Raw genomic sequence first — 27723 nt, forward strand, 5'->3', positions numbered from 1 at the left:
ATTTATTTTTTTTTTCATCTTTTAGACCTAAACTTGACTATTAAATGATACATTTAATGCTCCAACCCAGCAAAATTAACTGTGAAGCACCTTTACTGGATTATATGATTATTAAGACACGCTTCAACCCTCGGAGAACCCTCCCCTCTTTAAATACAAACGTGTGCACAGTGAGGTCAGAGTCTGAGCCAGTCATTGCTTCGTCTCGCTGCGGACCATCTCGCTGCGGACCGTCTCGCTGCGGTGGAGCTGCGATGAAGATTGTTGGTGGCGATGGTTTGGTTGAGGCAAAGCCTCAAAGTTGGGCTGTCGCTGCAGCTGTGGCCTCTGAGCGGCTTTGGCCTCTCTCTTTGGAGTGTTGTTGAGGATGTCCAGGCTCCGGCGGCTGGAGGAGATGACGTCAGCGACGAACTTTGTGCATTCGGCGCAGATGTCGCGCAGCGTGCAGCCGTGAGCGTACAGGTGTGGGAACTCCTCCTCCACTGAGCGGCGGGACAGAGTCCGCAGGGACCTGCAAGCAGAAACGGAGGATGGGTTTGTCTTCACGTCGTATATAAATCAGACATGTAGCCAGATAATGGCAGCCTGGCATCTATAACTGGGATAATACACAAGTGCATCATGTTGCAGTAGACCAGAATTGGAATTTTAGTTTGTCTCAGTAATTCAATTCAAAAAGTGAAACACGGTATCCAAACGTATTTATGGAAAGCTGAGTGGAAGGAAAAAGTCTGTAAAGATTAAAAAAAGATGCACAAGAATGACTGCAGCCTGGAGAATATTGGAGGAGTTTGGGGGGAATTAACGAGGCTTAGCCCACATTGGAGAGTTTATGTTTTTATGCTTAGTTCAGATAAAAGGGTTGGATGCACTGAAACTGAAAAACTACACAAATCTGAGATTTTCAGACTTTTATGAGCGAGAGCATTTTGCTCCCGTCAAGGGTTTGACCTTTTTTTTCTGGTTGTAAAAAATTATGTAAACAAAATTTTCCAAAACTAATAATGCATCAAAATAAGTATGATCGCTTATTGCCAGTAGCTCAGTCAATATTGCGGTAACCTCGTCCCGCGTGGTCCAGTAAGCGACTTAAGTTTGGAAAATATTGTTCATCATGACAAAAGAAAAATCTTTTTGTCTATGCACCGGTAGTAAACAACTGAAAATAGTTGACATGTTTATTTATTTTATTAATTCAATTTAGGAAAAAAGTGTTGCAAAAACATGCGGTCTGACCGTCTCAGTCCAAATAGTTCACTTTGCCAGTCATAGTTTTAGGAGATAAAGTCGATTTTGTGTTTCTTCCTACCAATTAGACCAAAAAAAAAGAAGACGCTTCATATCTCAAATGGATGAAATGCTTGGATGAATGGAAAGCAAAATAAACAATGAAGTGAACTAAAGTATAAAAATGATGCCTCAGCAGTGAGCCAGGAAAATCAGTCACCGTGGAGGAGACTGAGCTTTCCGATCGAAAGAACAACAATCTCAGTCGTAAAATGAAAACCTCCCTGAGAGCAGAGGAACACGACACCACAGCGGCTCTGCTTCTCACCGACTGGCTGCCTTCAAGGCGGGAGGATCGTAGTGACAGCTGGGTAATTATTACATAATGGCTGCTTAGAGGCCGTGTAGGAGGCGCCGCACTGATTACACAACAAAGGAAGGAGGGAGTGTGTGTGAGGTGGAGGCTTCTGGCTCTTATTTGGGGAAAAGTTAGTAAATTGACACCAATCGGACAAACGGTGGGATAAAGAGGAACTTTGAACAGTGAGGAACATAAACTACAAGTCAAAAGATAAATGGAGAGAAACAACATTTAAATATGACTTGGTTTTACAATGAATTTATGTCCAGAGTCAGGCCATCTTCATTCCCAATGAGAGTAAAAAAGCTCAGCTGTCTTGTTGCCTGAGTTTTCATTGAACATTTGACGTGAAGTTCGCTGAATTCAGAGTGTAATCCACCATACATACGACACTGAGCGTATATCTGGAGATATCCCTCTTGCATTGAACTCAGTTGGACTTTCTGTTTTGAGCAGATTTCATTGTTGGTTTTCTTCTTTACATGTAATTTGTTTTTTTAGTGACTTGGTCAGACTTTCTTATGTTATTTAAAAGTGGTCTGACCTTCCTGATGGTTTTTCTTTGGACTTCAGATGCTTCCTACTCGTTTTTATTCTTGCCAAGAGATAACCTAACACGTAAGAGAACATTTTCTTAAACTGAAGCCAGGTTTACACTGTGCGATTATCAGCTGTCTTAGATCAAATTTTTCGTCGTGAAAGCAAACCTGTGGTTGCGAGGTGACTCTGTGGTCGCCACTCAGACAGAATTCAGTGCTCCAATTAGCAAAGATAACCTGAGAGAGAAATCCAGCAGCGCCAGAGACGTTCTGAGAAAGTTGTGCAGCGTGACTCCAGACTGGTTTTTGGAACCTGAGCATCAAATGAACACCGATCGAAACCACCTTCAAAGATTACAAGAAACTTTTAATTAATGTTCTAAAGATGCCACGAAAAGTAACTTCTCCTCTGTTAAAGATAATTCAACAAAGAAGATTTACTCAATCAAATGCTAACAGTGTCAGACCCTTTCATACATTTCCATAAAATCACCTAATAAAGATGTGATGTGTGAGACTGGCATTGATATTTGCATGAATGTGCTCCAATAAACATGTACAAAAGTGGCAACATTCTGGAGAACGTGAGATTTTACGGTGTTGTTTTCACCTGCCGAGCCTGAACTGAACACAGCTTCCCTTGTCGCCACTAAAAGGTGTTTTGTCCGGTAGTGAACGGCTGGCGCAAATGAAAGACTCTTAAAGTTGCAGTGTTTCCCCTCGAAAGTAAGAGTTTGGGGACAGCTGGATTTGACGGCTATGAAATGCACATATTTATCCTGCCGACTGGAAATATACACTTCTCTTTCCTTTCTTTTCGCTTGAACGTTGAGTTGACCCGATTCTGTTGGCTACGGCCTGCTCTAAAGCAGACAAATTGATTGTGTCACTCTCACCTTTTCTCTGGGACCAACATAGAGGTATCCAGTTACTTAGACTCTTTAAATTGCTTAATAAATTCAAAGACTCACTTGTAGACTTGGCTTTTGTGTCCATGGCCTTTTGGGGTGCTGTGAAATCCCACAGTGTACACAGGAATATGAGCCATCTTCTTGGAGGGAATCTTCATCTGAATTCAAGAAACGTGAACAAAATCCAGTCAGGAAAAGGCAGAAAGTTGGAGGAAAAGAAACAGCCATGTGACGTTAAGAAATGTTGGTTAAAATACATACTGATAAAAACTGATTCATACAATTTGTTCATACAATAGGTCGGTATTATTTTACTCTCATCGCACAGCAAGAAAGCACTGAACACACCTACAAACAAATGCAGACATTTTAAATGAACAATTAGAGTGGCACTGACACAGAGGAGCCACAGCACCACATAGACCACAAACAAGAGAAGCACAACGAATCCAAACCTACACAGCACAGAACCACAGATCCAACACGGGCCGGGACTGAGGCGACAAAGCAAAACAAAAAAAAACAAAAAGAAGAAATTTGACGTCAACAGGGGATCAAACCAGTGCTAAAAGCTAAAATACCTTCATTTGCCTGTTTCTGTTGCAGCCTTTCTTACATTCCTCAATGCTTTTCATGAACTGTTTTTAAACTGACTTGCGAACTAAACAACTAATAAACATAATCAAAACATTAACAGGAGCTCAACTTGTTCGATTAAAGCTGCAAGCGTTTGAATTCGCACACGTTTAAAATTGTAAAAATTACATGCTCTTCTGTCATTGTGACGCCACTGAGTAGAAATAATAGAGGTGGATAAATGTGGCGATTTAAATCGCCCTGATTTCTGATTCACGTTTTGTCGTAAAATGAAGATCATGGAGATGATTTGTTTCAACTTGAAAAATGTGCTCTGCATTATAAGCTTCATATAAACCATACATTCAAGCCATATAAACAGAGTAGGGACGCACCTGCATGATAATTTAGGTCAGTACGGATATCCAGTATTAACATTAGTGTTGTGGCTGATAGCCAATATTATACATATTTTCCTGCCCTTTGAACACCAAGAAACAAACATGGCCAGACTGCTGACACAGCTTTTCTGCTTCAGTTAGATAACAAACAATCTGACTCTGGATGACCAAACAAATGCCACATGACACACTTCCTCTCTCTCCTGAAACACATATACAAACAGCAACAAGATGGAAATGAACATTACTCATTAATATTGGGCCAGTTGTACGTCTGGCACCACATGACTAACATAAGTCAATCAAATGGCAAATTCTAATTAATCCGAGAGAATGACAAACAGGTTTTTTGTGAAATGTTTTTTCTTTTCTACGCCACTTTCCAAACTGATCCAACAAACGACATTGTTTGCTTCAAGCAATGAAAATCAACCTGTGGTATTTTTATGAGTGTAACTATTAAAAAATCTATAAGAATTTAAAACAGAGAGCGACACCAACTAATATTTGGGAATAAAAGAAATATGATGTGTCTAAAGTTACCTTTGCGCTACAAGAGCCACACACTGACCTGCAAGAGGAACAAAAACAAAAGAGTGCTATTACAGTTCAAATCTTAAATAGTTCCTGTGGTTCACATTGCAGTCGTGGGAAATCAAGCTGTAGAAATGATTGCTTAAAAACAAAACAAAAACTGATTTTTTTTATCTTTTAATTTGGGATCTAATTACCTAAAATATGTGCATTTTGAAAACAAATCCTAGAGACTACATCAGACATTTAAAGAGTGACAAACATAACAGTGGCGAATGTTTTGGAGAAATTCAGACTCGCCGTGTTTCGTGTGAAATTTGAACACGAGCTTAAAGATAAAATGAATGAGAACAACTATTCCAAAAACGCTCAGAAGGTCCAGTCAAACTTTTCTCGGCTACCTTTTGCACAGTAAGCATGTAGACGGCCACGAGAAGAGAGGGAATTTCACTCTGCAGCAGCAGCAAACCTGAGGAATCAGACGCGGTAAATGCTGACAGCATTTGCTGCAAACACAGCAGAGACAACAGCAACGAGGAAACCAAAGCTGCTACCTTTCCTCGCCTCAGGTTGCTGTACAACTCTTTGCTCTGAAGGTATTTCTCCATTTCTGCTTTGACGAGGACTCGACGCACGTTGATGATCTCATCCAACGTAAGGGCCAGGCTCTCAACGGGGTGGCTGAACTCCTCCTGAAGAAACACGGAGGAGGAGGAAGAGGACCCATCAGTCTGATTTAAACAACACATGAAATCAGAGGATAAAGAGGATGTTCTAAAACTGTAAAGTTATTGTTCACGTTGCAGAACCTACTGCTGTTAATCGAAAGCTGAATGTGCATCAGCGTTCCTGGGGCATTAGTGGTTTTCATGACCAGCGTCTCAATAGGATATCCCAATCTTTGCTTTATACAGATGACGTGGTTCTGTCTGCAGCCGTTTGGGAAGTGGCGAAGAAGAGAGTCAGCTCAGGTCAGAGGCCAGGGATCCATACCAGAAAAATCTGGACTCTTCCTCCAGAGGGGGGTTAATCTCCTGCCTCAAGGGAAGGTTTGAGTGTCTTCTATAAGGGTTGATGGTACGACGGAGAGTTCAGAGCGTTTCTTAGGCCTATTATGATGAAAATTGAGCTAAGACAGAAGCCAAAGCTCCTGATTTCAATGTCCACCAAAATATTAGAAGATCAAGTTCGAGGATATAATTTAACATCCTCTATGTAGAGAGAGATGTCAGATTAGAGACACCGAGTTAGTTAGGGTCACTTGAACCTGTAATCATATTATTGCCCTTGAGTGTTTTCCATTAGAGGACGTGATCCAAAATGTGGGTCAGTCCTGATAGATCAAATTCTGGTTCTGGAACTCATTGGGATGTCCAAATAAAAACAAAAACACGTCACTGAGTTTTGACCAGTTCCTTTACGGCGGTGTTAACGTTTCCTGTGAATGTTCAGTGGATTTTGTGCGCTGTTGCCAGTGTTTTTTATGTCAGTGGGATTTTGCTGGTGAAATGACATTTAATAGTAATAATAAAAAAACAAGTGGGAAGGGGGATGCTTTGAATTGGATCATGATCCATTACTGCCACAGTGTGCGTGGATTAGATTGGATTGATAGATGGATGGATTGACGGTTAACAAAAACCAAACAACCACATCCTTTTACAGGTTTTAACCATTTCATGTGATCTTCATCTTCCGACTCTTCACAGTGTTCTTTCTTCACTGTCTCTGAGGCTGCTGGGATTTTATCTCACCATCCACTGGTCTCCGCTCCTGGAGTCCGGCGTCGTCTCGGGACCCTCCGTCGCCTCGTCGACCGAACTCAGAGACAGGCGAGCGGGAGACGGGGGCACCCAGCCGTAGACGGGGAAGGAAGCTGGGTGAGGAGAAACGGATTAAAAGTCAGCGAGAGGAAACAATGAATAAAATACAGAGAGGTGGAGCGGTATCAGGTGTGTACGGCTGAGACCGGATGAGTAAGGCACATATCCCGGCCTCACTACTCCATGAATTACCCATCAGCCTCTTTCGTTCAGCACCGTCTCAGACCTCAGCCCCGTACAGCGTTTGGCGAACTCCTCTAAAGCTGTCGTGTATTATTAATCTGATTTCAGGAGGGAGATTTGGCTCAAGCTGCTACGACTGCAACGTAGATGGCAGCGAGGGGGGGGCAGCCCTCGCACAGCTCAGACTGCTGCTGCAGAGGGAGGCCATCGATTTGGCTGCAACAGGCCGAGAAGATGGCTGAGACAGGCCAGTAAACATCATCCGTACACATAATTTGGATCAGCTGCAGCTTACAGGCTTACATCCATACACAACCCCAGCTTAAGCATATGAGCCCCCTGCTGGCAGGGTTAAGTACTACATGATGAACCTCTGCGGATTGCACAGCAGCTGTGCAGAAGCTGGGAGTGGACTGGGATCGTTTTTCAGACGGCGAGGCTGTTAGTACACAAATTGTTGCCATCGAGCTGAACCTTCGCTGCTGAAGCCCCATCACCCAGTCTGACTTTATCAGCACATCTTTTTATCTAATTACAATCCATCAAATGTCTATTAGCATCCGCAGGGCTGATCTGATCCCCGTCAGTGGCTGCTGTTCCAGCGTGGAGAGAAAAGGCTCTTATTTCAGTGAAGCAGCAGTAATTTAATAACTTTTTGTGCTCGAAGCAGAGAATGGAGGCAGCAGCGACGTAATGTCTTTGAAAATCACCAAATTATTTGTCCATCCTAAGTTAGAAATGGAGGAAATAAAGAGTGAAGTGAAAATCAGTGAGTTTGGTGCTGGGCTGTATATATAGGTATATATAGCTATAGGTTCCAACATGGAATAAGAGCTTAAATCTCACTGTTTTGAGATATGGAGTTACAGAGCGGCCCCTCCCCCACATGTTGCTGCACACTGCCAGTTAACTGGTAGAAACATGACTGCTACCAGGAAGGTCATGCTGAACATTAATTCTCCGGTTTTTAGAACCACTGGAGAGTTTGTCGAATGAACGCCGCATGGTGTTTACCGCCACCACACTCTTTTTTTTTTTTCAGGCTTTAACATATTCTGAAGCCTTCATCTGCTTTGGTTTAAAGTTTTTGCACAGTATTGCTCTAATATGTTCATCTTAAGTTCTTAATTTACCACATGCAACCTAAAGAAAACATGTTTTTTTTTACAGGCTTACATCCCTACACAGCCCCTGCTTGTGAGGGAAAATGTGACAAATTTTCCCTCTTTCATTAACCTCAAAGTCAACATCTGAGGATAGAGTGGTGCTGATAAAAATATCCAAAATGACTTTCCCTGTAAATGTGCCTATAAACAAATTTAAAGAAATAAATAAGTGAGATACTGTGCTTTAAAAATCTATGCTTTTCAAGCTAACAACTGCATGTCAGCCAAGCTGACATGCTAATATAAGCCCATCATTTTCCTAGTGATGCTTTATAGAGTGCAGAACTACAAAAAAAAAAAGGTTATTTCAATACTTCTTTAACTGGTGTTTATTATATAACTAGAATAACTTTCTGTTCTCTCCAAACTTTAATTGCCGTGCTTTTGTAAAGCCGAAAATAAAACAATTTAAACCTGTTTGGCTTCAGCTGACATATTATCTTCACTGAAGTCAATTTAAAGTTGAAAAAAAAACAAATTATAATTGTCATAAATCTCAGATTAATTCTTAAGCAGATTCTTGGCAACTTGTCCATCTTTCGTCTTATTTATTTAAGTCTCACTGCATCCAGTGATGTCATGTTTTTATTTGCCTTTGCAGAAGGAAGATGTACCACAACCCTGATGCTTTGTCTCCCTCTAGAGGAGGAGAATTAAAATTGCTGCTGCTGCTGAGAGCAAACAGCTGGCTTTCCCAATCATCTTCCTTTCAGCCAAATTAAAAGAGCCGCAGCACTCCAGCAAGCTTCAGATGTGAGTCAAGATGCAGATGGGCAGAAGAGTGTAAAGACTGCACATCTCTTAAATGTCTGTGATTGAGACACAAAAAGGTTTGAGTCTCTAACTCGTCCTGCTATGTTGCAACAGTATTCATACTGCTGAGACGGATTCACTTTTTCCAACATTACGACAAAACCCTGGGAAATGTTATTGGGATTTTATGTTGTAGATCAACACAATGTGGCTCACATTTGTAAAAAAAAAAAAGAAGAAGAAAAAAACAAAACAAAAAAAGAACAACAATATTCTACTGCAGTTTTAAAACTTTTTACCAATAAACCTAAAAAGCCTCGATTAAAATCTCTTTAGCCGCAAACCCTAAGTTGATCTAAAGATAATTGATGAGAGAAAATCCATCAGACCTCTGTGATAAGGAGGCGCTCCGGCACCAGTCAGCGTTCTGGATCGCGGCCTCGCGTCCTGCAGTCTGACTGTCTCGCCCAGCTGTGCTGACTCCGACAGCGAGGGAAGCATGTCCCCGCGGAGAAAGGCCAGGTCCTGCTCCGAAAACGATCGGTCTCTCTTCAGCGGCGCCGGAGAGCTCTCAGTCCTCCTCATGTCCCCGCTGTCCGGGGACTCCTCCTCCTGCCGGGGTTCAACGAGAGACGGGAATTATTACACGACGTTGGAATAGCATGAAAAAAATGACCAAATTATCCATTTATTTATCTATGCTACAATGGATTTTTGCTTTTAAATCAAAATTCTAAATCTCAGGTTACTGACCTCCATCTAGCTTATTTTTACAATGTAAATCTAAATGTTCAGTGTAAATTTATGTCATATATTTTTTTTATTTTATTTTTTTTACAAAGGTCAAACTTAAATTCTCTTTCAGGTTAAAGATGTACAATAGATGCTGTGCAAACACTGCGGAATAGATCCAGGTTCATGGGATCAACAAGACTGGGACATTGTTTAGGTAACGGATGTGCAAAGTTCAGCATGTTTTCTTCAGTCATGTCTGAGAGAAATTTTACTATTGAGTTAAAAGTCCCAACACATTAAAGCCAATCTGCCAGATTTTTAACAGTAAGTCTAAAAAAGATCAATATATAATTTCAAAAACACAGTAAATCAGTAAATTTACATTTAATTAAATGTTTGTTTGTTTTTTTAATCACCCGAAATTTTATTTATGAAACTACAACAATCTGTTAATATCTCATAGGTCTGTGTTCACACATTTTGTGCTGTAATACTGTTTAAGACTAAAACAGGTAATTATATTAATTCTTAGTTGTAGTTTTTATTAATTAAAAGACATATGTGGATATATATTCATATATTTTTTAAAGCATTGAAGCAATTTGAATGACTACCAAACAGTGAAATCAGCAGTCACTGAACCTTTGCCTATAATAACCATAATAATAATAATAAATATGCATTCAAATTTACATATCTTGCTTTTTAAAACGAATAATAACAATTCCATGCAATTTGTCTTCATCAAATTATACATTTCAAAATCAAAATGTGAAGCACACTTTCTAAAAATGTCCAAGGTAACTTTTCCAACATTTACAGCACCTTATGACATATGTCAAAACAAAGAAAACAAGCATTAAGTCCTTTCAGATGGAAGAAACATCTTTAGTATGGATGTTGTGGATGTTTGTGCAATTCTAAATTAAACAAGTTTTGATATTTTACAAATCTGTATAAAAATGTTTCTCTTTGTCCAAAATTTAAAAAAAAGGATGCATCTCTCTGCAGAGAAGAAACTAAACCCTCCAATGCAAGGAACTAGAGTCAGAAACACAGAATCGAAACGAGCGACAGCCGGTGGGTCTTCCTCACCTCGGAGATGTTCATCTCCTCCATCTCAGCCAGCGTCGGGGCCTTGAGCAGGATGCGAGGCCGCAGCGACGGCCGAGGCTCCGACACAGACAGATCGATGCATGACGTAGATTTGACATCGCAGGGACACGTCTGAGCCAGACAGGGCAGCGAGCCGAATGCTGGGAGAAGAGGAGCAATCGCAGCATTAGGGAAGTCAGGAGCTCTCAGACGTGCTGCGTGTGCAACTTCAGCATCTGGAGCTCATCATCACAATCATTCGGAGACGTCAGAGTGACTGTAGCTGCCGCATTTTTAATAAGTGGGTCACAAAAACCTAATTAGTGTCTTATTTTCCTTTCATCTAATACATTAATGTTTGGCTTTACTCTGTCCGTTGGTAACTGCCATCTGGAGTAGGCCCTAATTTTATTGTTCTTTCATTTAAAAAAATAAATAAATAAACGAAATTAATTAAACTGAAACTTCACATTCTGTTCACAAAAACAAAACAGTGTTGAGGATGCTTTCTTAACAATATGCGAACTTTGGTCAACTTTATTTCATCTTTTCTATTCGAGTTTCTCCTCGTCCTCAATGAGACCAAATATTCTCATTTGAAGATTGATCCATTTAACAGAAGCAGTAAAATCCGACACAATGTGATGCGGGAAACATTTCCTGCTGGTTGGTGAGAGCTTTTATATGGTGATGAATATACAATATGAAATATAAAGTGCAATAGAACATTTAATATGAATGTTGCTAAAATAAAAGAAATTAAGTCCAAGAAATCAACAGAAAATCTAGGTTTTATTAAACTGATTGGTTTTTTGTGGAACCAATTAGCTTCACCGACTACAAACGGTTGCAAACTTGCTTCTTCCTTTTTTACTTCTTGTTAGTGAAGGCTTAAGTTACATTTTGCTGCATTAAAGGCCAATTTATAAATTATTACTTCTTTTTTTGTGAAATTAACACAATCAGAAGGTCGGGATCGTTTTCCTGCTAAGGGAGACTGAGAACCACACAGGCAGTGGAGCTCTGGAGTGTCTGCGATTAAATGATTGAAATATTATTCCCTCTGCTGCGCGTAACTAATAAACAAGACCTTTACAAGAACTGGATCGCTTTGCTCCATGTTTTTTAAGACTCGGCAGCTTTAAAGATCCTCCGTCCCATTTGTTGTGGTCTTTCGCCCACAAAAAGGATAAACTAGCCGACCTTCATCTGAAAACAGCTGCTCAGTGTTTGTAAAATTTGTATCAGCAAAATGGCTGCAATTATAAACAGAAACAGATTATCATATCAGTGTTCAGTTCTGACTTATGATTCTTCTTAAAATGACTCAAAAAGGCAGAAAACAGAGATGGAAAAAAAAATATATATATATATATGTATGAATAAATTCAAAATACAACCAATTAAAATGGCATCTGTCATAATCTACATTACATTTGGGAAGGCTTCAATTGGAGCCAATAGAAGTTTGTTCTGAGCTGCATTTAATCTAATGGCCAGGAGGAGGTGACACATTATTAGAAATGTGTGTAAAAGTCTATGGAAAATTTAATTCAGGTTTCATTCACTTCACTTTATCTACAATTCAACATGAATGTCTTCTCAAAGCACTTTATCAACATACAGAGTGACGAACAATTCAGATCAATAGATCCAGTTCAGATCCAGGAAAATTCAAACTTAATGATTACGGGCAGCTGCCCATGTGATCGTAATGTTTGGGACGTCCAGATGGAAATGGGTTTTCTGTTTGTGGACACGTGTGGCTGTGAAATGACAGATATCACCAGAATGATGCCTTTTAAATGAAAAACTCGTTTCAGGAAGCAGATTATTACTAACTTTTTCCTTTAAGCTCTTTTTTCATACCTCGTCTCTCTCCTCGCGGTGTGATAGAGACAAATTAACGGATTATGTTCTCCAGATGCGAGGCGTTCATAGTGCCTCGAAACTGGAGCGAACATTTTGTGTGACGCTTCAGAAGGTAAAATACAAAAGTTTTGCTCTTACGCCTGGCGCTGTGCGGCACCACAGGCCTGAGCTTCCTCTCCTGCTTGATCTCTGCCAGAACCCGGTCATGAAGCGACTGCTGCCGCGGAGGAGGAGGAGGAAGGCTGCGCTCCGAGACCTAATCGGAAGACAATATTTCACCACATCCGTTCATTAGAAAAACAAAAGCAGAAAACACAAGAAACCAAGATTCTTCATGTCCCACCAGGCAAAGTTGCAAAAGGTAATGGTAAAGTTTTCACACCTCTCTCTTTTTACAACCACTGAAAATCATAGAGTTGCTCAGAACCATGGAGTGGATTCAGACATTTTTTGGCAGACAAAATCAAGATTATCCTTTATTCTGACACCTCTACCCGCTATCTTTGGTCTAGTTTCCAGTGCAAATATCGCAGTGTACTTGAAATAAGTACACTGTGACTGTGTTAACTTTTTTAAGGCAGCAATTTCTTAAGATTTATGGAAACTCACTAGTTTTACTGGTAGATCATTTCATTTATAACAAGAAAATCCTAGCAGAGCATGTCAGACGTGAGACTGGATCAGCAGTTCAGCTATAGAAAACAGCATCTATCGGCCAAATCTTCAGCTGAGAAAATAAAAAGTAAAAAAATTCAGCTGTGGATTTGTAAAAAGGAGGAGGCATGTCCCCAAAAGACCGGCAACTTCAAGCAGCAGCTTCTACTAAGTATTGATTACAAAACATTTTTGAAGAGTTATAGTTTTGTTTTGTTTTTGTGCATCATTTGCCTTCAGCTCTGCCTCGCGTTCACGAAACAAAACCCCAACAAAATACGCAGACGTTTGTTGTAATAGGTGTGAACCCCTTGAATGTTGTGGGGATCCTGCAAATGGATCCACTTACAGGTTTCAGAGGAGGTCTGGATCTGATGAAGTCCAGGATCAGCTCATGGGCACTCCTCTTCACTCTGGTAGGAATATCACCATCCACCTTTGCAAGGCAGGAAACACAAAGTCGACTTAGGAAACTCTAAAAATCATACAGTCGCCCACTATGCAACGGAACAACGTCTAATTGTGACAAAAAAATGTTCTATTGAAGCTTCGATAATTGACTTTTAGGCCTCCGGCAGCTTTAAAGGCACCAGGCTCTTTAAAGCACACATGAGCAGCATTAGCTATGATTTGTAGCCTCACACAACGCGACTCTGTGTTGATGTATAAACACCATAAAACAGCAACAGCTGAACACCGCTTTTAGCACTGAAGCGATTATTAAAAAAAAAAAAAAGACCTGCAATGCAGCCAGAACAACAGAAGGCAGGAGGGTTTCATTAATATTTGTGTCACTGAATAATGCATCTGGTCATGGAGAAGGCCTCCAGGCTAAAGCCACCGCACCATCGACGTTTGATTTCTGGGTCTGAGTTCAGCGTCTTCCTGTGGAAGCTCTGCCAGGTGGAGATGAAAACAGAAAACATCTCCCAGAAATTGTCTTTAATATTGTTTTTTTGTGGCTCACATATGTGGGGATGATTTGAAACCCAAATCAGCTAATCGCGCAAAGTCAGCTGCTTTAAAACTGTGTAAGCTGAAGGATGATCTCGGTGTTCAGCATCTGTAGCAAGCAAACTGAACTCAGCATGTCTACGGTGATGAACTCCAGCAGTTTTTAGCCTTTTTGTATCCATTTTAGTTGCTACAAGGCTAGAGAGGTGGATCTTTGATACAATTTTACCATTAATTTCTGTCCTTCATGCTTCTTGGATTGAATTTTGTGCAATATTTCAAACTATTATCTCCTGTTGGTGGATGTTTTAGCCTCTGCACTGATATCACATTGTGGACTCTCTCTGCTAAAGACTTTGCAGCTGAATGAGGCTCCAATCAGAATGTTACTTGGGACCCGAATCCAGTTCACATGTTTTATAATATTCAAGCAATAAGTTATAAACAATTGAATTTTTTTTTTTGTTGTTGCTTTATTTTTTTCCATTTCTTTTCTTTTGGTTTTGTCTTTTTCCCCCTTTCTGTCTTTTGTTAGACTAGATTCTTTTCTCTTCTTTTCTCCATTTTACTCTCACCCTGCCCTTGCTGGACCTGGCGGACATGTCTGGTGTACAGCGTTTAAAGCAGATTAGGTAAAGTCAGAGGTAAAAGAAAACCTCAATTTCAGAGAGCTGCAGAAAACATACACGTGCCACCTAGTAGGTTGAAGTGTATTGCAGTTTTTCCGCTCCTGGGACCCTGTGCTTTTGTTGGACGAGGCTAAGGTTGAGCGTTTTTGTAACAAACACTTCTGGTGAACCTTCCTCACATTTCCAATTTATATACTTTGAGGTTTATTTAGTGATTAGAGGATATTTAGCCGCTTTTAGCTTTTGAACTTGAACCAAACACTAAAACATCTCTTTATTTTGCATATTTATTCCTCCAGCGGCTCTCCTGCTGTTCCAGTAAAAGTTGAACTCTTCCCCTCGATCGCAGCGCTAACTGGAGCCGTCGCCTCTCACCATGACTTTGCGAAGCTGGAACTTTCGAGCTCGAATGTCCTGCATCAGCATCTCGAAGGGCGTCAGGCTGAATTCGGTGGGCAGCAGGTTGAACGGCTGCTCCTGGACCTTCTTCAGCTTCACCCCCTGCCTCAGCTCCTTCATCAGCTGCACCCACAGACGAGCCTGGTGGTGTGGGAAACAACAGCAACACATGTGCTTCTGTCAGCGTGACGGCTCTGCCCGCACCCAGTCAGACACACAGCGCTGCCGTCGTCCTTTCTGTGAACTTTGTCGCGTCGTCTCACCCAGTCTCTGTGCTTCAGCGCGTCCAGCTCGGCCGTGGATCTGTCCTCCAGAGCTTCTTCGGAGGAAATCTTCTTCAGCATCTGAGCGGCACAAAACAAATGTCAAACATTTGACTGCTCATGTTTCTGAATCACTTCGGTTCACCGTCCAGAAATCACTTAAAAGTGATTCAGAAAGGCTCGAAAAGTGCTGTTCGCAGGTCCAGGCTGGCTGAGCCTGAGCTTTGCAACAGTGAATGAGTAAAGATTTTGTCTGTGGATTTGCAAAGCTGGTGGAGACGAACCCAAAAGGCGCTTCTATCACTTGAGATCCTGAGAAAGGTAATTTAAAGTTAGTGGCTGTATAACAGCACAAAAGGGGAAGGTTCACAAGGAATGAACATCTTTGCATGGCACTGTAGGTCTTATCAGCATTCAAGACTGGTCACACACATCCTGTTCCAATTATGAACATCTTAACTAAAATTCACATGTCCTGTGATTAAAAGAAATACATTTCAAGTTGTTCAAACATTTAAACCTTACGTTTTATTTTCAGAAAATGCCTAGAAACCTGTAAAATGTATATGATTTTAGGACTTGTTTGCATAAAGTTGGTATTTAACCTCATGAGCATATAGAAATGTACTTATTTTTTTGCCCTCTACACTAAAATAACACTTTGAAGCTCGACTAAATTGATGGTTTTGGGTTTTGTTTTGGATTTCTATCAACTGGATGACCGAACTTACAGGGTTTTTTTGTTTTGTTTTGTTTTTTAATGAGATTTTGTTTCTTTTTTTAATGAGATTTTATACACGACAAAACACAATACCAACAAGAAAAAGGAGAGAAATTGTTTTTTTTTTAAATCACAACACAGACAATAAACAGCATTCAGAGCAAAGGTCACCAAGGGAGGCAAAAGATCCAGTTTAAATCACAGCTGGACTTCAACATTACATCAATGTGATGTTGAAACCTAACAATAGAAATGTGTTTTCTTCACTTGATTTGTGTTTAAAGGATTCATCAATGGAGTCATATGGTAACATATTCCTGACTTTGGCTACAAATATTATAAAAAGTCTACATTAAACGGCTCGTGCAGGATAATTTATTCACAAACATAATTTACAAAAAACTAATGTGATAAAGCCACTTATTTTTGTCATGTTGTATTAAATTTTTCGAATCATTCTTGTACCCAAAACGTGCAAAGTTCACTCTTCTCGTCTGATTTGGCCCTTGTTTAGGAAACAACCTTTCTGACGTGACGGCGCCGTGACGTACCTCCTTTGCATCTCTGATCTTGATGAGGAAGGTCTGCAGCTCCAGCGTCTCCACAAACAGAGCGCGGCAGACGGCCTGGTAGTGCTCCGGGGCCAGGCTCGGGTTGGCCAGACGGGACGCACAGAGCACCACGACCTGACGGAACGAACACACCGGCCTCATCGAGCCCTCCTGCTCCTCTTTCTCCTCCTCCTCCTCTTCTTCTTCTTCCTGTCCACTGTACCCCTCATCGGTCGCTCCGCCGCCAGCAGAGCTGACGCCCGCGCCGCCCTGGTCCCCGCCCACCATTCGCTCGATGAGGCGCTCCAGCTGCGGGCTGAGCTCCCGCTCCTCGTTGTCGTCCAGTCCCCAGTCCAGAGCTCGATAGATGGCCACACCGAGGGACTGAACCAGCTGCAGGGATCAAGAAAAGCACAGAGAATAAACTTAAAAAAAACATTTTTCTAACTATTATTACCACCTATATGATGTTAACATTAAGATATTTCTAAAGTACACTGTGGAGAATAAATGAGTACATCCCAACAGACTTGTCAGAAAACTTTTAGCTTCCTGTCAGAGTCAACATTCACCATTTGATACTATTCTACAAAATATTCCCACAGCCGAGGGCTGTTAATTTCAAACATGATCTTTTTATTTTGCACACGCAAAACAAGTTGCAAGAACGATTACACCAATGAGTACGCCACTGCATTCAAAAATGAAAAGAGTAATGACATGTCAGAAATGTTCATTTGTAAAATCTGTTTTTTTTTTTACTTTTGTCATTTTAACACATGGAAACAAATAAAACGGATATTTTTTAACGTTGCTATTCAAATGTATTATTCTCCTAACATTTACTTTCCTTAAATAATTAGTTTAAAAAAAAATTTAATCAGTAACAAAACGTTTCCAGCATTGTGTTGTATAACACTGTTTGAAATGTTATTTTTCAGTAAATTACTAAGCAATAAAAGTCAAGTTTAGTCTTTATTTTGTGTAAAGACTAAACTAAAGCTAAATATGAAGCTAAATATTCATCATATTATGAGAAAAAGATTTTAAAAAGTGTTTTGTGCTTCTTACCTGTCGCTCTGCGATTGGTGGAAGAGCAGCCCCATCATTGTCATCTAGAAAAAAACAAAAACATGAAAACTAGTTAAAGTTTTTTTTGATTTTTTATTTCTATGATGATCATAGAAATCAAAAATATTTCTATGATCATCAATATTAATAGGACAAAAATGCCAGAAACATCAAACAGCACATTTTCACCATCTCCAATTTTATTGCAGGATTATTGCTGAAAATTACAATAACAGTATTCATTAAGACTAATCCTTATTTTTCAACAAGTCAAATATGTTATGGACATGGATAACATCACTATATGACACTTGAATTGCATGATGACGATTGAACTTCTGCACACAAAAAATATTACATTACATCTATAGCATCTTTATGGAGCTATATGAACTGAATTGCGTAAATAAACAAACTTTTCAATGATATATATTATATATATATATATATATATATATATATATATATATATATATATATATATAATGTATTGAGATGAGTCTGTATAAATGGGTGGTAATTGGTAGATGGAGAGCAGCTGATCTAACTTCATAAATGGCTCAGTGATGAAACTGAAGAACGGCAGAAAGGCTGGCTGCAGCATTCAACATGAGAAAGAAACTCACAGAAAAAGAATGACCTGCAAAATGACACAAAATACTCCTTAGACTTGTGACGAACAGCAGACAATGAGCAGATTATACAAAATAACTTTAAATTATCGGCTGTCAAAGCAAAACAAAACATCCACGAGATGAGTAAGAAGTGGTGCGTGATGAACACGGCGTCTTGAATTGGCTAAAGCTGATCGTTGTTATCTGTGCATGGGTGAGTAAAAAGGAACCAAGCAGGAGGAAGACGAATGGAAATGACGAGCACCAGACAGAATAACAACAGAGGAGGATATGACGGAGGAGAATTAGCAACAATGGACAGGTATGAACTGCAGACAGCAGGTTTCAATGCTTGCAGCACAGGGCAGATTATATAGGCTTGCAGAGTTAAACACGAACCAAAACAAACACATCCTGAAGCTGAGACGGGAGCTTAAGGAAATGAAATAAAACCAGAAAAGCTCAACAGACCATCACATCTGTTCAGAATCACTGCAAAAAACACATCACACCAAAAACAATTACATCTGGACACACCACAATGGTCTGATAGGACCATAACTTTGGATAAAAATAACCCCATTTGATGTTATCAGGGTATTATTTTGCCCTGATGACCTGTCTGAGTCGTGCCCTGCCTCTTGCCCCATGACAGCTGAAAGCAGAAACAAAAATATCAAGACCATATCTAGAAGGAATGTCCACTGAGTTGAGTAAATGTTGCTCTTGATGGAATAATGAGATGATACAAGCAGTCTAACTAGTCAGGGAATCTGCACATGTAGCTAGTCTGCTGCAGAACAGAAATGGGTTTTTTTGCCAACTGTAGTTTGAAAACACCAGCAAGTAACTCTGATAGGTTTTACTGTACTCCATTGTTTTACTATTTGTGTTCATAACCGTAAATATTTCCAAACGGGATTTTGAAAGGTGCGGAAGCACGGAAAGCCATTTTTGGAGATTAATCAAATGTCTTCCAGAGTCCTCTGGCATCAAATAAACAATGTTGAAGCCACATGTGTATAAAATGAAAAGAAGATCTTTAAGAAATCGAGGTGAACGTCACAGCTTTGTTTTTTTGTGGGCTAATGTCGCGTTTGAAATTTGGTGCTTTTAGCTAAATACGTTTATGCCACAATTTCAAATCACTTTCAAACTCCTCTTGCTGGAACTGCAGTTGTTTGGCTCCATTAAGTTCATCTCAACTGCAGTTTTTGACCGCAGATGGGTTAGCTTGGTGTGCCTGTGTCAAAGAGTCACACAAGCCTTTCCTCTTGGCTCACATGTCAGTAGCAACACCCGAGGAGGCCTGAATGTCCTTTATCAGCAACTCAACAGACAAACGGGAGACTGGACGAACACAAATAGAGAGGAGGGAGAAAAGATGTGAGGCTATTCATCAGGAAACCTAAACTGAAGGCAGTAACTACAGTGTTTATTATCAAACATGTCTGAGCAATAAATTCTGAAATATTAGAATTGCCCTACATTCCTGTGTTTTATGCATAAGCAGATTAATTGTTACCTCACTGGAAATAGAAATAGAAAGTTTAACTTGTTTTCCCTGGATAATTCTGAGTGAAATAAAAGATAGAACTACATTTATAAGACTTCAGCAACAAATCTCGGTGCAGGCTATTTAAAGATGACACATTGTTAGTAAAGGTGTCTGCACCATCCACAGTCTGAGTTTTTGCCCTGTAGGTCTGTTTGTGCCGCAGGACGCAGTTGGCATCTTTTGCCGTCTACAAAACAAAGCGCTGGCAGCAGGGCGTGAGCGCATCGACCGGCAGAGCCTCGGCCCGTTTCCTGTGTGAGACGAGATGCTGCTTCCATCAGCAACAAAAGGAGAGTCCATTACAAAGCCCTCCACTCAGGAAGGAGATAACATGAAGCCCTGTAAACCTGTCGGCCAGGTCCGCAACAATGGAGGGCCCCGGTCACGGAGTGAAACCGATGATACCTTCCCACAGCTACGGCCCGATGAACACAAAAAGAGGAAAAGAATCTGCAGTGAAAATCCCCCAGCAGCCCTGCAGCTCAGCTCCTGGAAAAACACACGGTGAGCCATGCACTGTGGAAAACGGGAGGCGGGTGCTGACGTACCAGTTATCATCTCTGAGCTGTGCCACTCCTTGCAGCACCTCGCAAAAGTATTAAACTTTCCTTTTTTCCTCTGTATCTTTCAGCCATAAACGTCAACATGGTTTATTTGGGATTTTCAGTGGCATACCGACACAAAGCGGCGGATGACTTTGAGCGGGTGCAAAAGGACAAATAAAATTCTGAAAGGTGTGGCATGCATTTGTATTCCAACCCAGTGGTTCAATGGTCTGTACAAACTTTTTTTCTCACAGCAAATACAACTGCGACTTTTTTGGTGATGAACTTGAAAATAGATCAAACTCGGATCAAACAGAGTGGAAGAGTGAATAAGTTTCTTGTCTTTGAACAGATTTCTTAATCGGTTTTAGGTCTGGGCTTTGACTGGACCATTCTAACACATAAATATGCTTTCATCTAATTGAGGGATGCACTGACATGCACATTTAGCAGAAATGTTAGAATTTCTCTCATAAGTGACATTTACTGATATTATACATATTTTCCTTCCATTTTTCATCTCTGTCAGAAAATGTCCACATTGCTGATGTTGCTTCTCTGCTTCGGTTCACACGCCACAATCCTGAGTGGCGTCACCGTCACATGACCAAACCAAGACTACATTCCTTCCACCCCTCCTGAAACTTACAAAACCACCAAGACGGAAATAAACAGCAGTTATTATTATCATTGTCTCGGTTGCTCTAGTCTTATTGTCAACGTCCTGCTGAAAGTATCACGTCCACTCCAGAATCAAGCCTTTATCTTTTACTTAACTCCCTCTAAAAGTGACAAAATGCAAGGGCTATGAATGCTTTCACAAGGTATTATAAGTTCGTTTTTTCCCATCAGCTAAAAAAATGATTTGTGATGCTCTGATTAGCTCTGATTTTTACTCCACATTCAAACTCAGACCAAATTTACAGCGTTGAACTTGGCACTGTTAGTGAAAATGGCTGAACCCAAAGGGTACATGATGTTTTCATCCGTTTATGAGGCAGTGATCGTGAACCGAGAGCCTCCTGCAGAACATCTACGGCTCTGCCCCACAGAAATGTACATAAAACAACGCAAAAGCCCAGCGATGCAGTCAGAGCTAACCTGGATCAGGCTTTAGAGAAGGTTTAAAGGAGCAGTGACCTATTTTTAATGCAGGTTTTCCAAAACATAACACTTTAAGTGAAACTCCTGGGTCCAAATAAGCGGAGGGGTTTTAAGACGAATGGATTTCCATGGATACAAACAAAACTCAGGTATAGATTCCAGTCCGCCGGCAAGTCCAACCCAACAACAGAAGAACTAGCTGCATGCTCCACTCCTCCTGGGTTTTTGGTGTGTTTCAGTGGTTGAACTGCAGAAATGCTGGCCTGGGTAAGTTATGGAAACATTTTTATTTTCATGCACCAGAAATTGTTGGGTATCAATTGCTTGATTAAAAGAAATTTGAGTGAGCCGACATCAAGCCTGATCTCCAGCTCAGACTCCCGCCCCATCTCATCATTAGTGTCGTCCTCTTTTGGACAGTCAAAGCAGATATTTAAGAAAAGTAGAGCGACTACCTCAACGAGACCTTCTTGCGACATTTATATTCACTCGTTTCTGCATCGCTTTTAGCCCGTGGGATTCAAAGCCACTGTGGAGAAAATAAACACCCACAAGCTGTCGCCCCCCACCCTAATCCATTAGACGCATTTTTATCGCAGAGAATAACAACCTCACGCATAAAGACATTCGGCAGGTGTCATCGACGCAGAGCATCTTTCTGCCAACCAAAACGTAAACATATCATCGGGTTCCCGAGTTCTCCGCTCGACTTGACGATAGGTCCTGCTGGATCTGACAGAACTCCTTCCCGTTAGTCACACAGTTTACTCCGGCTAATGACGGATGGCTTTCATCCTCAGTAGCCTGACGCCTCCCCGTTTCCTTCGTTAGGGCGCAGTAACTCCAAAGCTCCCCCAGTGTGGACTTTGCCTCCTGTTGCCATGGAAATAAGGACGGAGAAATGTGACAGAAGAAAAAGCAAACCGGGTTCAGAGGAACAGGCTTGATAGTGAGTGATCAGAGGAGGCAAACAGTGCAGAAGAAATAGGACGGTGTGATAGCAGCCATTATATGAGCCGGAGCCACGTCCATAAATCCACCAAATCTAAAAAAGAGGCTCAGATGTCAGTGCAGGAAAAGGCTGCTGCGTGTCACCTGTGATGATTCTGATGTTTTCTGACTTTAAGACACTTGCTGCTCAGTTTTAAAAAGCCAAATGTGAATAAGCCCAATACTTGACGTTGTAAAGTATTCATTCTCCTTGATTTATCCACATATTATCCTTCTGTAACCGCAAACGCATTTTACTGGCATTTTGGAGCATTTTTACATTTAGGCAGTGTTTTTGCCAGACAGCTCAAGTTCGGTCACTTTTCAACATATTTCTCGTCTCCTGATATTTCAACTTGCAGCATCTAAGTGATCTATAGACGCTGGAAGTTCTGCAAAGAAAAACACAAAGTGTCCTATGTGTGCTCTGAGCTCTTCTGGGCAGATTTTATGACCTAAAACAAAACTGAGATAATGCAAAACTTTACAAGGCTGTTATCACAGAACTCCTATCACTGTCAGAGTACAAATATATTCATAAAATGACTTTATCAGTCTTTATCTATACACACCTATGCACCTAAAAGCAACAGTCACGCATACTATGTGCAGTTTAAAAGGTGCACCTATTTTATTTTGGACTTTTTACCTCATTATCAAACCTTTTTCTCAAGAAATGCAAAAACTGAAATGAGATAGTCAGTAAATCAGTACTAATGGAACATTTTTTTAACTGAATGGAAACTATCATAGTCTACAACGAGTGGCTTTGGTTTCTTGGTGGGTAAGGTCGGTGGTGCAAACTGCTTTTATATGGCAGCAGCCATTTTTATATGTGGACTTTGACTTCCTGAGGACCTTCTGTGTAACAGAATCAAGACGAACCTCAATCTCTGGAGTTCATGTAAGAGCTCCAATGACTCAAAGCAAAGATTAGAGTCATTTAAAGTCCAATTGTTCCACAACCTCTGCTTAAAGCTTTCAGATTAGATCGCAGCTCAGAGGAAGCTGAAAGAGGATTGTTCAAGTTGGATAGATGATGAAATAAACCTCACTGCTGTCAGAAGTTGAGTACCGATAGATAAGTGAAGGTCTTGTGATTGAGGAGGGATATTTACGTCCTTTAATACGATCTGGGTTTGAAATGACAACAGGGCTTCCAGATCCTACATCCTTTCAAACCTGTGACCGTAAAGTCCTCAGCCAGACTTGCTACAAGGACACAAAGACACAACCTCTTTCTCCTTGAATAAGAACTTTTGGACAAATATTTGTCTAAAATTACACCTGAACACAGCTCACATCATTATAAGAAGCTCAGGAAGTCCTTCACTGAACTTCTGTTTTGAGAAAACCTGAAGCATAGATCAGCGTGCCCCAACTTTGTTTTTGTCATTGGTGCGTCATGATGCTTTTACTGTTCGAATAAAAGGTAGCCACAGCGTGAGAACCTTGGGATTAAATCATCTTAAAACACTTTTGAATTTGAACACATATTTAGAAGTGCTGGTATATCTGAGAACTGGAGCGCGAAACTTAATTTGAATCCATCTTAAGTCTACAGCAATGAATTTGAACACCAGATTTATTTCACACAAATCTGCTATGGTCCATGAAATCTTTACAAGCTGCCACTGGAATATACTCCCCCATATTGTTATTTTTCCACCAAAACTGCAGAGACGGCTCTCAGACGCTGAGCTCCAGATGGCAGGTGGCTGATGAGCGCTCCAATGCAGCTGCGTCGTAACAATTCAGCCTTTTATGGGCCCATTGCGGCACCGCGGCTCATGTTACGACGGCTGCTTCGGCTCAGATTTGTGCTCCGTCTGACGGGAGGAGCCGGAGCAACAGCCGATGTCAGCAGCGTCTGAAAAATTGCACACCGGCTCTTGTGTTTACCATCGGATCCGACAAGTTTGCTCTCCTCTCCCAGGAGACCGGTGATACCGGAGGAAACGGCAGAGAAGGAGGAGATGCCCACGGTGCCTGACGATGTGAGGATTGTTTTGTGTTTTTGTGCTTGTGAGCGCACAAGAGGACAGGAAAAATGGAATAACAGGAAAGTGGGAACGTTTCACTTGAAGATATCCGTCACAGAATGGCACAATGGTTTAAAAACTCTACAGTCTGGATCCGGGTTGTTTTCCCTAGTTTGAAAGCACACAACTTGTTTTCTCGAAATGTCGTCCATTTTTATAGCGCTGATAGGTTGGGACGGAAACCACAAGCACGGCGGCCATCATGTCAGTACATTTTTAGAAACTCAACTTCATATCTTACGTTTTTATTTGTTTTTTTTTTACTAATGTGCACTGAAAAAAAAGTAAATGGAGTTCCTACTTATTGTGTTAACTGGATAAAGTTTGTCAGACGTATTTTATTTTCATTTGCAACCTAATAAAATGAACTTAAAAACTTCATGTGATTGTTTGTGACCAGTTGGCACAATATATTCAAGTTGGATCACCTGTTCTCTTTTTTCAGTGCATGGAGAAAGCAGATTAACGTGGCTGACGGTCATAATATTACCACAGAAAACCAATTTTTGAGAACCATGTCTGGAGGCAAGTAAAGAAGTAATCCAACCTGTTAGTCAGGAAATGTCAACGTCTTTCTAACGCAGCCACAAGTTTGCAGTGTTCACTCTACCAGGCAAGCAATACCTGGTCATTGTAGATTAACTCTACAATGATTGCACATAAAAATTAAAATGCCTCTTTTCATTATTGGCGCCTTGAGATTCAGTGAAAGACTTTGTCCTGACCATCATAGTTCTGGCTGCGTGCTTAGGGACATTGAACATCACTTTCTGCAAACTTTAAAAATCGGCTAATCTTCCGCCTGTCCTGGGAACGGACTCTTCCACCCGAGCAGTGGATCTCTGCTGCTCCTGCTCTCTCTTTGACCAGCAGATGTGTTTTTGAGACGCTTAAATGAACTCTAAAATTCTCCACAACTTCACTTTCAGGTTTGCAGGCGTGTCAGCGAGGTTTTCCAACAAACTCTGCAGAGCAGCCGCATCCAGACGCCACTAAATTAATAAACGCAGGTGACTTATTCTTCCTCTTCATTACAGCTGGTTAAGGTAGATCTTATTTTCAAAGCGTAAGTGGAGGCCAAATGCAAAGTTTACCCTGTAAAAAAAAAAAAAAATCATCATAAATATTTCTCTCCCCACTGATGATGTCTGTGGAAAAAGGCGTATGTATCTCCCTGTAGAGCACTGTAGCACTTTAAAACGTGGATTTAAGTTTCCCACAGACGGTTGAATGTGCACGCACAGTTTGGCCTCCAGTTGTCTCCATGCGGACTCAGGAGCAGATCCCCCCCAGACCGCAGTGAGGACATAAATACTTCACATCCGGGTAGACATCACGGTCGGCGCAAGCTTAAATTCAAACGGTGAATTTCGGTGAAAAATAGGAGACCAGGTTGGAAAGCTCGTTTGCTTCCATCCACGTCTCCTCGTCTCTGAAAACGGTCCTTAAATGAAGGGAATCTCGGATGCAGCTTTATACTCCTTGAATAATTGATCATTTACCGGCACACAGTCACCGCTGTGTGCCGGTGAGATTATTGTAAACACTGCACTGCACGAGGAAATGTCACTTTGTTTTAAAAGAACTGTAAATACTAAAGCACGAGGTCAGCTGAAAAATAGAAATTCTAGCTGGGAAGTTCCTCTGAGCCAAACTCCCTTGGAAAACCATTTAATTTAAGATAGAGCTGCTTTTTTCCCCACAACGTCCAAAGCAAAGAACAATATTTAAGGTTTCTAATAAGAGATCTAATGGTGTTATTACATTCCGCAGCGTGACTGTAATGGTTTGTTAGTACACTTTGCAGACTTCAGCTCCGATTTCCCGCGTTTGTTTTGGTTCGGGATGTAAGTTTGGGGGGGTACAGCTGGGGGTTCGGTCCTACCGTCGGGCTGCGGCTCCTCCTCTTTCAACGACACGGTTCCGTCCCGGTGCAGGAGGACAGAGGACGGGTCCTTCACCCGACCGGGTCTCCCGGGCGGCGGCGGCGGCGGGCGGGGCACCCGGAGCCCGCTGCAGCACTGGTAGCACACCGCCCATGCCTGCTCCTCGTTGATGGGCTGCTCGTAGGACTTCAGCACCTCCTCCAGAGACAGCTCCCGGGGCTCGGACAGGTCCCGCGCCTCGGCGCGGTCCGTGGGGGCGGTTACACGGGGAGCCCCGTCCTCTGCGCTTCGGTTGGTGGCTCTGGCCATGACCGCGATGCCGCGGAGCCCATGCTTCGCTTCGTGGGCAGCGGGGACACTGACGCCGAGCGCTGCGTGGCCCGGTCTCCTGCGAACCGCCTGGTGTGTCGTCTCGCTACCGCAGCTGCACCGCGTTGTCTTCTGCGCTGTCAAGGCAACGAGCGGATACAACTACATCCGGTTGGGCGCCTTGCACAAATAAAAGCATTTTAAATCGCAAAATAAAATCAGTCACTACACTGGAATGAATCTTTTTTTCTTTAACGAAAGAGTTGCAACTTTTAAGCCAGTACTTAATGTCTTTTCCTCAGTGGCCTTTTCTAAGATATATATTCTTATATATACATGTATATTCAGAGTCTGCAAGTTGTACAGACAGCACAGGAAGACACTTGTGGTGGAAGACTGTCATTGCAGACCTTGAGAAAAAAAAAAAACATCCCTGCCATGAAACATAGTGATGGCGCCATCATGCTGTGGGGACACGCTCATTCAACAGGATCAGTGGAGCTAGTCAGAGATGACGGGAGGATGGGTGGAGTTAGCTGCAATTAAATTCCCAATGAACAACACTGACGCTTGTGCTTCCAACATTATCAAACATAAATAGTTCCATCTTTTCCTTCATCAGATCAAAATTGTGGGCATGAGCTGGAAAAACAGCAAAATATAAAAATCAACACTAACTAAATTATTGTTGATGTAAAATTAACTATGTGATTTTACATAATTACATTCCAGTGTACTTGTAAAACATGTGAAGGAAGTCAGGAGGAAACCAGCTTTACAGGTTTGAAATGTTGCACCTTATTAAGCAAATCTGCAGAGTCGGCATGTAACACAATTCCAAATTCCAAATAAGTCAGTGAGTTGTTGTAGACACGAAGCGCATCATTTTCCACAAAGCTGCTGAAGCAACTCATTCAGTCGTCCAGCTGCAGATCTTCACCAATTTATGTACTTCCCACAGAGGGATCAGTTGGAAACGAAAGTGACATGCAGTTGGTCCTGTGGCTTTTTAGACCTTTCTTTTCTATTTAGCTTCTTGCTCTTGCTTTCAGGGTTGGAACGTGCTTGGAGAGCCGGACCTGGAAGCATCTGCTGTTTTTTCCTTCTGTGGATTTAAAATTTATTTTAGACCCTCTCAGACTCCAAGCCGGACTCAGGAACCTACAATCTTCTTCCCGGAGGCCTTAGGCAAGTGTGATGATCACAGTCACTGCAACAGTCAGGAGCGCCAATAAATGTCAAACCTTCTTATATGTG

General features: G+C 41.3%; 1 protein-coding gene and 1 long non-coding RNA gene across 2 annotated transcripts; one reads left to right on the forward strand and one right to left on the reverse strand.

Annotated features, from left to right (window-relative positions):
* spire2 (spire-type actin nucleation factor 2) lies at positions 1-26614 on the reverse strand. Its single transcript, XM_055033660.1, has 15 exons — positions 26157-26614; positions 17419-17462; positions 16348-16740; positions 15076-15156; positions 14789-14953; positions 13180-13266; positions 12315-12432; positions 10305-10465; positions 8864-9086; positions 6304-6425; positions 5104-5241; positions 4951-5018; positions 4559-4586; positions 3099-3196; positions 1-511 (listed from the first exon to the last, which is right to left on the reverse strand). Exons 1-15 carry the CDS (start codon positions 26464-26466, stop codon positions 193-195), a joined length of 2355 nt encoding a protein of 784 aa, XP_054889635.1. The 5' UTR covers positions 26467-26614; the 3' UTR covers positions 1-192.
* Positions 19936-21186, forward strand: LOC129362309 (uncharacterized). The gene is made up of 3 exons (XR_008606210.1): positions 19936-20094; positions 20222-20324; positions 20665-21186. It is a non-coding gene; the product is annotated as an uncharacterized LOC129362309 (long non-coding RNA).
* Positions 26615-27723: the final 1109 nt, after the last annotated feature.

This window comes from Poeciliopsis prolifica, unplaced genomic scaffold (genome assembly GCF_027474105.1).
Source record: "Poeciliopsis prolifica strain line A6 unplaced genomic scaffold, Auburn_PproV2 SCAFFOLD001, whole genome shotgun sequence".
Classification (NCBI taxonomy): domain Eukaryota; kingdom Metazoa; phylum Chordata; class Actinopteri; order Cyprinodontiformes; family Poeciliidae; genus Poeciliopsis; species Poeciliopsis prolifica.